This window comes from Saccostrea cucullata, unplaced genomic scaffold, assembly GCF_032062105.1.
Source record: "Saccostrea cucullata isolate Sc308-1 unplaced genomic scaffold, CSIRO_AGI_Scuc_v1 ctg32, whole genome shotgun sequence".
NCBI classification, from domain to species: Eukaryota; Metazoa; Mollusca; class Bivalvia; order Ostreida; family Ostreidae; genus Saccostrea; species Saccostrea cuccullata.
In genome coordinates, this window is record NW_026931074.1 from 421,934 (window position 1) to 434,044 (window position 12,111).

The 12,111-nt window shown below is 34.4% G+C and overlaps 1 protein-coding gene across 2 annotated transcripts; it reads left to right on the top strand.

Annotated features, from left to right (window-relative positions):
* Positions 1-823: 823 nt before the first annotated feature.
* On the top strand, positions 824-9,888 carry LOC134231332 (solute carrier family 23 member 1-like). Of its 2 annotated transcripts, XM_062713286.1 has the most exons (14): positions 824-956; positions 4,839-5,021; positions 5,935-6,092; positions 6,213-6,307; positions 6,496-6,572; positions 6,808-6,989; positions 7,188-7,308; positions 7,519-7,681; positions 7,768-8,021; positions 8,209-8,482; positions 8,576-8,671; positions 8,772-8,984; positions 9,311-9,342; positions 9,751-9,782. In XM_062713286.1, exons 1-14 carry the CDS (start codon positions 909-911, stop codon positions 9,760-9,762), a joined length of 1,908 nt encoding a protein of 635 aa, XP_062569270.1. In that variant the 5' UTR covers positions 824-908; the 3' UTR covers positions 9,763-9,782. The 2 variants fall into 2 exon arrangements, with proteins under 2 accessions (XP_062569270.1, XP_062569269.1); XM_062713285.1 differs by lacking the exon at positions 9,311-9,342 and having other exon boundaries at positions 9,751-9,888.
* Positions 9,889-12,111: the final 2,223 nt, after the last annotated feature.

Genomic DNA, 12,111 nt, shown 5'->3' on the forward strand with positions numbered 1-12,111 from the left:
CATACATAACCCTAGTTTTTCACGTAATTTACATATTTTGCTTAAAAAATTAATCAGTTACATTTTTAAGTATACACATGTATTTAAAGTTGATGTTTAATCGTAGTAAAAATACAATTTTTTTAATATTTGAAAATTATAAATTATCACTTTTCTTCTTTTCTGCTGTCAGTTTCTGGTATGTTCTTTTTCCCTACTTTCATTTTTTAACGTAATCACTTTTCTTCTTTTCTGCTGTCAGTTTCTGGTATGAAGACCTAGCCCATATGATCGTATAGTGAATGTGCATTCATTCTTTGGAAATCTCTCTTTCTAAAAATTAAGTATACCACCATAGTGCATTATTATGATGTAAAAGAATCGCTGATGATAGGACAGGTCTAAATTGTTCACATAATGAAAAACGTATTCATTCCTTGATTATTTTCTGTGTCCCGGGTTAATAAGCATACAAATTAGATGAATGGTCATGATGAGCAAAATAATTAACTTAAAATAACCAATCTTTGAAAAGAAGTGCTCGACTGTTATATGTCCTCGATCCAAAATACAAAATCGATTGTTCTTAACTATAATCGTATTCAGTCAAAAATGTGAAAAGACTTCTAACTATCCAAAACTCATCATGCTCATATCGGAGGGGGAAAGTTTGTTATCAACGTTTTTGTTCAGAGGAAGGTCGAGTCAAATCTTAAGAAATCTTCATAACTGATATAAAATTGATTTTGAGTTACGGGAGTTATCATGCTGACCTTAATGTATCCCCAGTACGTGTTACCCCTGATAAGGAAAGTTGAATTATCAACCAAGGACAGCCCTGTAAATAGTGACACATTCTGCATGTGAGTCTGTAATTAAGTGGCCTATATTATGTTACTGAGCGTTTCTTTTGCATGTGAATTAAAAACATGAATTCTGAGGAGGAAGACACGCTCTTTTTACCTGCCATTACCAAGGTAATTACAATTTTGAATTATCTTTGACTGTCGTTAGCTTGAAATTTTGATGTATAAGTGGACATAATTTGGACATCGAGGACAGACCGATTGATAGCCCTGTTATACATGTTATAGTGATAAAATTACTGTAGGAGTAGTTACAATCTCCTTAACCTACGCGTTTTTTGTCAGAAATTCTTTTCATAATGTACGTTAAGCAAAGTGGTCAAGAGATAAAGTTTTAAAAAATATATTTTTTAATATTTCCTTACACCCAGCCCCCCCACACCCCACCCCCGGCTCCAGAGAACTTTTTTTTAATAATATTCGAGTGTGTGAATCAGCTCAATGTTTTAGATACTGAAATGAATTTTTAAACCTTGCACGGATCCAGGAAGTTCTTTCTAGGGATTTGGAGTTGGGTTGTGATTGGAGTGTCAAACTATTTCGGGTGGGGAAAGTGGGAGTGGTATAAATTGCTTCTCCCTTTAGATTTACTCGTTTGAATATTTAGTACATGTATATCACAGATTGCAACACTCTAAGCTTATTGAAAAACTAACTGCGGGCGTTATAGAGAAGGCAGTGTAGAAAGGGCAATTAAAGATATATAGGACATACAAACGTGGGGAAAACCATTTACTAGTGTTTAATACACACTACTCAAGAATCCTTGGGTAACCAAATTCAGAATAAAGGGGTACCATAAGCTTACACATCGAAGAATTCCAAATGTTTATATATATTGACAATGATATGTACAGATGTAAGGTGGAGACAAATTCAGTGAAACGTGAACCTGCCCCCTTCTTATAGTTTGATATCATGCATTATTTTTTGCCAATATAGCGGATCTTATACCTTCTTCAAATGATCTTAATTAAATTAAAACTTTATCCCACCTCTGATGTTTTGGAGGTCCTTGTTTGTTCTGCTCTGACTTCTGAGCTTGAATACTGTTCGTTATCTCCATACATGTATATTTCATGTGTCCGACTCTGTGGCATCTTTAATTGATGTATCGACATAAGAATGGAAATAACCGCTGTTAATTGACAATACTTCTTCAAAAAAATCTAAATGTCGAATTGAATGCCACATGAATTGTTTACTTCTTTTTCATGTATAAGATTTTGGACAAAATCTGCTTTATATGAACACAAAAAGGTCTGCTAAAAACGGGGCGTTATTGGTACCCATGGGATTTCCAATATATTGTTGGAAGACCTGGTCTCCAAAAACAACATAGATATTGTCAATCAGAAACTGAAGCATCTTTTTGATGTCAACTTCAGAGTACTTGTGTGTACAATCAGAATGTTTTAACAAAATCATTTTGGAAATGATCAATAACAAGGTAAGTAAAAGCTTCGTTTTTATTGAAAGAAAACTGTCAATAAAAACGCATGTATTTTAATTTATCGTGAGGAAGTGTTGTATATTAAGTTGAAATGATATTGGTAATTTTTTGTGTTTTCATATTCTGAAAAAGTTCCTTAGGATTTACATCATTTCTCGAATATATTAATGAGATCAATTGTGCCCGTGTATGTAAAAATGACTCCAAATCCAATTCCAGTTACAAAAACATAAATATTTCTATGCAAAGTGGAACGGATATATAAATGCACATAAAAGAGTCGCTTTAACATGCAAAATACAGTGTACAAACTTTACTCTCCTGAACATACACAATTGTCAAGATACCGTGCAGTAAGCTGAAATAAGTTCAAGGTTGCTATGTATTTTCATAAACAAACACACGTTAAAAATTTATATGGCTAGTAACAATTTTCTAAGGGGTAGGGCCTCAAGATATTGAACAAAGTCATACTCTTAACCAAATATTTCACATATATACAAGAAAAGCACCACTCCCCCTCACCCCCGCACTAGAGCCCTGTTAAAAAAAAAATGAAAACCACCTTGATTCATTCCATGCATCAAAACATCCTTTAAGGCATTAATAAAGGCATCAGAGCGATGAAAGTATAATTCATCTGGGAAATATTATACCTGCGTAGAGACTTAAAGCATGGATACGGAGATTGAAGTCCGTCCTCTTAGTTTCACGTCCATAGATCCCGAACATCTGGACGGATCCAGTAATCCAGTCTTTGTGGAGGAATCTGACTTCATAAACAAGGTATGCGCGAGCAGATCTCCTTTGAAGAGTAAAAACATAAAAATATACTCTAAGCCTTTGAAATCCACATTGACTATAAATCTTATATTACAAGTTTTGCTCTTTGAGATTTTTTATTCCAATAAATCCTTATTAGGGCAGATGATTGCCGGCGATGGGGAGGAACTTAAAAGTTCCACAAAATTCTTAAAGTTAGTTACATAGGCAGAGGTTAAGTACATGTAATAATTTTCTTCGGGGGATGCCCCCTCCTCCTCAACGTTCACTATTTACATTGTGAATTTTAACTATGTCAATCGCCTTGATTTAGAATTTAAAACTGATGGTGAATCCACATGGAATAGCAACGCTTCCATTCCACTTCGTCTTTTAAATAGGATCAAAACACATGATCTCAAAGCACTATTTTGGGACTTGAGTTGTAGCCCTCCTTTTAACTACATGCAAAAATATTATATTCATGCGGAATACTAAATTCGTACCCTGCAGGGACCATATATGGCCTTAAGTCCAAAATAAAGGATGGTATATCTACTAAATCAGTCCAGGCGATCCCCCAAAAAGTCATTAGTGGAAATAAAATATTTTGTGATCTAAGGTTATAAACTTAAATCAGCACTAACTTTTGCGTTGTGACGCGGAATGTTCCCAAAACAACCTTAAAACGCAAAGGTCTTGCGTTATACGCGAAGTAATGGATATTTTTAAAGGTTATTCTAATAGAAAATAAACATTGAAGATAGTACAAATATACTGTATTTTGATGCAATTTTTCACCAAAAATGTTAGGATTTAAGCACTCTCAACCATCATTACGCTATCTTTTTTAAAGGGCTATATGCATACTCAAACATGAATAATTTGTGCCATTATTAACTTAAAAACTTTTGAAATATTTTTGAATCTATATATTTTCATCTGGTTAGAATTCTTTACAACCCATTAATCATACATGACAAAGGTCAAGCATGTAGTCATCGTGGCAAGAGTTGACTGGTCCTAAACCATTATAACCTTCTGATCAGCAAAAATCTACACAATGAATTCCCTGACAGACCATAAAAACATCAAAAAGAGCGGAAAAGTACGGTGAATGAAAAGTTCATGCTGAATGGATGCGAAGGGCTTTTCAGTTTGTAAAAAATAATTATGTCCACTCCTCTCCAAATAGATAATATCTATATGTGTCGTATGCACAGCAGAGGAACAGTCACACTTAGAGATCACTGTGCCCAGCGTCTCTGTCTATTTGTCCGTCTGTCTATCCATCTGTCACGACTTGTATCTTAAAAGCAGTCAATAAATTACATCTTGAAAGATGTAAGAGTTGTGGATTTGATATTTTACTGATGTTTATGATGCATTCGAATTTTTTTTGTTATAAAGAGGGTTAACGACTTCATGACCTTTGATATACTTTGGGAATTGATAGAATTAAACTGTACCTATCCTTTGAAATATTGCAACGGTCTTTTGCTGGAAGTTCATTTTTCATTTTATAAAAGGAGATATAATCGTATGAATAACTTTGAAATTTTGTTATGTTTTGTAATTTTCCTGTTGTTCTACAATATCTACTCGTTTCGTCGCCCCAGTTGGATTTTTTGCAATTGTTTTTCCATTTTAAAGACGTTGTATCCTAGTGGAATAGCCGATAAATTATACAGAATTGCATGAACGTTTTGCAATATTTTTCTTGCCCTTGGACAAGTATCTCAGTCGAACAGCTGATTAACAATGTAACGGTATTGTAGGGTCCATACCAAAATGACCAGAAAACTACAAAACAAACTTCAAACCATCATCAACAGAATCCAGGAGACGACATCAAGAATGTCCAGGAAAAACGTCCTGAAATAGATATGGAGGACAGTCCCCTTATCTACAAAATCAGTGACGCCACACCCATTCATCTCACCCTCTTCTTTGCCATGCAGGTATAATGTATATAACATATACTAACCAAGGATTACCATGGTGTGAAAACAGTGTAAAGCATACTTCACTTGCTTAACCTTGTTCTTCAGAATTTTTAATGAAAATTGTTATCATACATCGGGTTTTTTTAATGCAAAATCTTGCAGGAACATTACCCTGATGATATAAGTTACATCGTAACTAGACGTTCTGTGAGCACTGAGCTCACTAAATGATACTCCCGCTTCCCATATTGTTATAATGGCAAAGTCCATGTTTTGCATAGGGAGACCCGCAATAAGTGTCAAATAAAAAAGTAAAACAGGACATGCACAATGGCATTATGTAATAAAGAATTTGTGAAAGTATCATTAATTTTGATTCAGTGGTATAGGAGGAGTTGCAGATAAGAGATGGGTTCCATTCCATGTAATAGAAAGAATAGCAGTGCTCATATTTTGCTCTGTGAAACCCAAAATACGTGTCAATCAGATGAAAAAGAAGGTGCACAATGGCATTACATATGTAACAAAGATTCTGTGAACGTTTCATTAAATTTCATTCAGAGGTAAAAGAGGAGACGCGCATAGAGATGTGTACCCCTATGCGTAACAGACGGACAGACGTTGTCACCTCTGGTCTTGCATTTGGCCTCCAAGTCTATTATTCCTCTAGATATCGTTGTCACCTTTAGTTCTGTGGCATCAAAAAGATTTCATCCATTGATTATCTGAATATCAAAAGAAGGCAAACCATATCCTTCATTTGAATCTTTCTTCTGTGTATGGTTAAACATGATTATTATAAGTTCTGAAGAAAAGAAAACAAAATGAAGAGCCAGAGAGACATGGATATCTCTGTCTTCCATTTTTTTTAGCTTACTTATTGGCAGTAGTTGAGAGAAAAATCACAATTTATTTTGATTTTTTTCAGCAAGCACTGTTAGCCCTCTCCACCTCCTTGGCTGTGTCTTTGCTGGTTGCTGAGTACGCATGTGCAGAGCACAAAGAGGATTTCAAATCTCGCCTGCTTAGTTCTACTTTGTTCATGAATGGAATAACTACACTTCTCATGAATACTATAGGTGTCAGGTTTGGATTAAAAATTCGATTCAGAGAAAAGTATACTGTCTCTACTTTTTTCTTGCAGTATTCGCTTCATCAAAAACAGCTTAATTTTTATTTCTTGTTTGTTTTCTTCTAAAAATTTAGATTGCCACTTTACCAAGGAGCCACGCCAGATTATGTGGCGCCCTTAGTTGCCATGGCAGCAATAGACAAAGACAGGTGTAATATGACCTCTACATGTGAGTAGTTTCCATTCTGGCAGATTTTTATTAAAGCAAAATTGTTCAAAAAAATTTCAAAAAATTGAAATTTACAAAACTTTAAGATAAATGCTAACCTGAATTTCATTTTGACATTCTTTTGTTCAAACAATGATAATACCAATTTAAATTCTATAAATTTAGTTTGATTCTCTTTTTTGTTCAAGTTTTCAATGCCACTTCCAATACGACAGTGACCGTACCCGTCAACGAAGATGACGTCATTATCTATCATATTCAAACGGTGAGATTTACTTGTAATTGTCCTGTGGTAATAAGTGTGATTGCTACGTATAGGTATTAAGTACATCTTACTGAACATTTCTATCATCGAAGGTTCTCTGAATACTTTTGACAGCACTATCCTTGAATATGTAGTTTCTGTAAATATCCTTTGTATCAAATCGTAACGTCTCATAAAATAATCGATAGAATATTTTCCATTCTGTACATAAATTCTTTGAAATTCAATATTTCAGCTCCAGGGAAGCCTGATGTTAGCAGGACTGATCCATTTTATAGTTGGTGCCACCGGATTGGTTGGAATCTTATTACGCTTTATTGGGCCGGTTACCATCGTCCCCACGATTCTGTTGATAGGAATCTACATGGTTACCTCAGTCACAAAGTTCGCACAAGTTCACTGGGGAATCGCCTCCTTGTAGGTATCTTATATTCGCCCCATCACCCCGTATTAATTGGTATCTTCTATACAAACCACCATTGTCCATTGCCTCAAAAATAAGCGCAAATAACCATGATAACATCTTCCTTATGAAATTCTTATTGTCTTGTAAGCAATTTTAAGATTTAGAAAACTAGTTTACTTGTAATTCAGGTAACTTACTTGTCTTTTTAGGACATGCGCAATAGCCATCGTCTTGTCCCTCTACCTCTCTAAATACAACATGCCAATCCCTGTATGGACAAGGAAGAAATCTTGTCACGTGATCAAATATCCTCTTCATCAAGTGTTTGCAGTAAGGACAATTAAATTCTCTTCAGAAAACTGTTTTCTATTGTCGATCTGTACAAATAAAATTCACTCTGTTGTAGCATCTGTTTTTTCTCTTGAGTCTCATTTAACAACTCAATCTTTCTTCTTTTTGCATGACAGTAATCTTAATTTTTATTGGTTTGTTGTTTTTTGCTTTGTACATTTTCATTGGTATGTTGAACATTTGCTTTAGATTTTAATCGCTATCTTGATTGGCTGGGTTGTAAGTATCATCATGACGGAGAGCGGTGTGTTTGATAGTGCTACATCCGTCAAGGACAGACTCTTTTACGCCAGGACTGACGCCAGAATTTACGTCATTACTAATGCTAAGTGGTTCCAATTTCCTTACCCAGGTAATTGTGGAAGCTTTTTAAAAAATGCAAATGCAGATATACTTCTTTGGAATGAAATTAGACTGAATCTGGTTTTAAAATTGCAGGGCAGTTCGGCGTGATCCGATTCAGCATCAGCGCCTTTGTAGGTTTCTTCATCGCCACCATTGTTTCTATTCTGGATTCTATTGGAGACTATTACGCCTGCGCCACCACATGCCGGGTCCCGCCTCCTCCATCACACGCAGTTAATCGCGGGATAGCTGTGGAGGGACTGTGTACCGCACTTTCAGGGGCTGTTGGCTGTGGTCATGGTACCACTACATATGGAGGAAACATTGGCGCTATAAGCTTGACAAAGGTTGAGTTTTGGAATTTTTAGAGCATATTGCATTGTAAAACTAATAGAGTGTGTATAGGAATCAACATGAAATACTCACACCTAAACTGCAATTGCTAGTGCATGTTGGTATTACCTGTTCAATATGTATTTAGACAAGCAATTTCCTTCCTTTTTTAAGTCATAAACGACACTAATTTCATTTCAGGTCGCCAGTCGCCACGTATTTGTTTGTCTTTCTTTGGTTTATATTCTCTTTGGAATTATTGGGAAATTCTCCGCTGTATTCATCACGATTCCCCATCCAGTGCTAGGTGGAGCTCTAATCATTATGTTTGGAATGTTTAATGGAGTAGTCTTGTCCAACCTTCAATCTGTAGATCTGTCTTCCACTAGAAACTCGGCCATCATCGGAACTTCTCTTCTAGTTGGGTTGATGATGCCACATTGGATTGAAAGGTACCCTAACACCGTTAACACAGGTAAGGCCAACTGCACAAAAATAAAAATACTGCCAATCTTCCATGCTTATTGGTGGCACTAAATCTTTATTATTTAGAGATTTTCAATGACAGGAAATCCAGAAGCAGATGATATACTAAAGATGTTACTTGGCAACCCAAACATGGTGGGTGCCATACTCTCCTGCTTCCTTGACAATACTGTACCAGGTATAATTCATGTTCTAGCATAATTTGAAATGGCACTGTGTGTTAAACTACCAGTAAAATATCCAAAAAGGAGACATTTCAACATTTTATTAATTGTTAGGTACCCCAGAAGAGAGGGGTATCGCAGCATGGCAGTCGACAGATGAAGACACAGTCACCTCCGGGAAATATCAGGAGGGATTCGAAGTTTATAAACCATGGCAACCTTCACGGATGGCAAACGCCAGAATAATGAAATATGTCCCTTTCCTACCAAATCCCGAAAAACCAGATACGGAACGCCATTTGTCGGTGGACTTGGGAAGAAGAAAGAGTTTAGTACATACGATTCCTATGGGACGCTAACTTGTACAAACTATTCGTATATGGGGCATTAACTTGTACATACTTTTCCTATGGGACGTTAGTTCATGTCCATATGAGACGTTAGTCCTTTTGTGTTCTCTAAGTTTACCTCTTCATTAACATGAAGTATTATTTCCCTTTTAATAGTCCCCTGAACAATTTTCCTAGTATATTTCTTTTGTATTTAGCTATGCTTTTCCTGAGAATGTTTCGATATTTTAATTTTTGTGTAAACGAAATAAAATGTCGAAGTCAATAAAGAATTGGTTAATGAGAATTTCTTTTAACAATCAGTCTCAGGTGATTTTCCGAGGAAAAGTAGACAGGTAAGTACAATAAATTTGACTCTCTTGTTTTTTCCTCTGTTATTTTCTCCTTTGTTTTCCTACTCCATTTTCCCATCCCTATCTCCTTTCCCGTTCTTATTTTCCCGCCTCTTTTTTTCCTTTCCTCTTTTCTTTTCTTTTGTCTCTTCTTTTCTCTTTTTCCGTTTACTTACACTGTCTTATATTTTCTCCTTTTGTGCCCTTCTTTTCTGGTCTCTAATTTTCTCTTTTCCTGTTTTATGTTCCACTAAGTGGAGTTTCTAATAATTTTTGATTTGTACAAAGTATTTTTTTTTTTAATTCAAAAAATACAATCTTTTCAGTGATTAAATATAAATGATTCAGTTTTTTGATTTATTTGCATCATTGTTGTGTAACTATAGTAGTTAACCTTAAATTTTTTTCCAGTTGAAGCCATGAAATCTGCCCAGAAACGGAAAATATCAGCTACTGGATCGAGTTGAAAATAGAAATGAAATGTTTCGCCAATGCAATCTGATTGTTCAAGATTAGTTTTTATAATAAATATCTCTTTTTTTAAAATTGTCTTATGTGTTCATTTTTTGCATCTTTTTATTTTATTAAGGTACTAGTAGTCTGATCCTTAGGTTTCTAAAATCAGCCTTTACAATAATTGAAAATTCTGACAAAAATGTCACTGATTTCACAGAGTAACATAGATTTATCGATAATACTACACCATTATTAATAACAGATAATCATGAAAGTGGGTAAAACAACCAGCTATTCCGTTTCCAATTCCAAATTGATCAACAAATATATATTTTGGGATAAAAATATAGGTATCCAGGGATTTGGAGAAAGTTGCATCTTTTTCGTGCTTGTACAATTTTTTTGGTTTTCTTTACTTCAAATAATATAAAATACCCAGTGTAAAATCTTGTGCTATCTTTGCAAGCTAACACATATCGCATCTGATTTCTTTACTGCTGATAAGAATGATATCTAGTGTTGAATTAAAGGAAATTCAATTTCTCTGAAAATGAATTTATTTTCTTTTGTGGAGTGCAAATGTCATCTCTATACACATGTAGAACTGTTTCCAAGACCTCAAAGAACATTGAATCAGATTGAGATGCATAAGATGAAAATTGTTGCATTATTAGATTTCAACCTCAAACTTCATTTTGAGACTTTTGAATCAAATGATAAATTTAAGAGTTATCCTTCTAGGCAGCTGGGGATCACGTATACTTAAGTATAAAACATACATTAAAAGCCAAGATTCATTTTTTTATCCTTCATAACTGCTGCACTGCATATAAGAATTCAATTTATAATATAACTTCCATATTTTGTAATTTGCCAGAAAATTATATACAGAATTTTGATGTTTTAATATAACTTCATATAAAACAGTATTACTGTACTAAGAATATATTTTAAAGCATAAAGAATGATTGACAATATTTAAAAGTTTTCTCTATTTCTGGAACGAATGTCCGTGTCTGACAAAGCTCACATACATGTAGTTATAAATATTGGAAGGAGAAGTAATGCATATATTTTAAATTTTGCTTTATGGAAAGTCTTTTAATGCCTCCATTAGCCATTTTAAGGGGTTTTAATGCCTGCATTGCATTTTATGGAAGAAATGTCTGCACTGCCTGTATTGATTGTATTGAACCATTAAGGTGTCTTTCAATGCCTACACGGCCATTTGTGGAGTCTTTAAATGCCTACATCGGCAATTTGTAGATTCTTTCAATGCCTACATCGGTCATTTGTAGAGTCTTTCGATGCCTACATCGGCCATTTGTAGATTCTTTCAATGCCTACATCAGCCATTTGTAGTCTTTCATTGCCAAGGTCGGCCATTTGTAGTCTTTCCATGGCCGCATGGGCTCTGGGTAGAATCAAGCAATACATGTACAGGAAGCTGTGCTATGCTTGGATTGCCCTTGTGAGATTTCTCAATGCCTGCATTAAATTTACGACATTGTACTTTTTTCGGACAGTTATAACGCGTTTATTTTTGAACATATGTATTACGCATTTTTTTTTATTGCTTTATCGTATGAAACTTTTTTTATCGGCAAACGCACATGCGAGGCATCACGTCTTTGAAGCGCTTTTGTGACATAATTATGTTTATGTCACGAAGGCCCCTTTTCGCTTGACGCAGCTCATTTATGAGTGTCATTCCTTAGATCTATGAAATATCTTTGTTACAACGCACTATGTACAATACATGTATAAGAAAAAAAGAGTTGGACTGATTAAGACTTTGAAAAAATAAAATTTCTTTTCAAAGTCTTCTCTATTAACGCACTTTGAAAAAATGTGAGGTTAAATGCAAAGTACATGTAAATAAAAGTTTTTCGATGAGGTCACTTCTGGATGAAATAATTATTCCACACTTTGAAAATTGTTTTATTCTCTCAATTTTATGTAAAATATAAGTATATAATTTTTTGTTTTATACATATATTTTTAGCATAATCTGCGGGAAGGGGAGTTAGGCACACAAATGTTTTTCAAAGATATTCTTAATGTAGGCATTAAAAATGTTTATGTATTTGCTATTACGGCTATGCACTTTGAAATTTTTTTTTCAAAGTGAGTACATGTAAATGAAAAGTTTTGAGGATTTGTGATTCTCTCAATTACTAAAATATAAGTATATAATTTTTTGTTTTATACATATTTTTTCAAACTGCGTTAAAAAAAATGTTTTTACAAAGCACTTTGCGTTGATTGTCCCAATTTTAACGCACTTTGAAATTTTTTTTCAAAAAGCGTAATTTT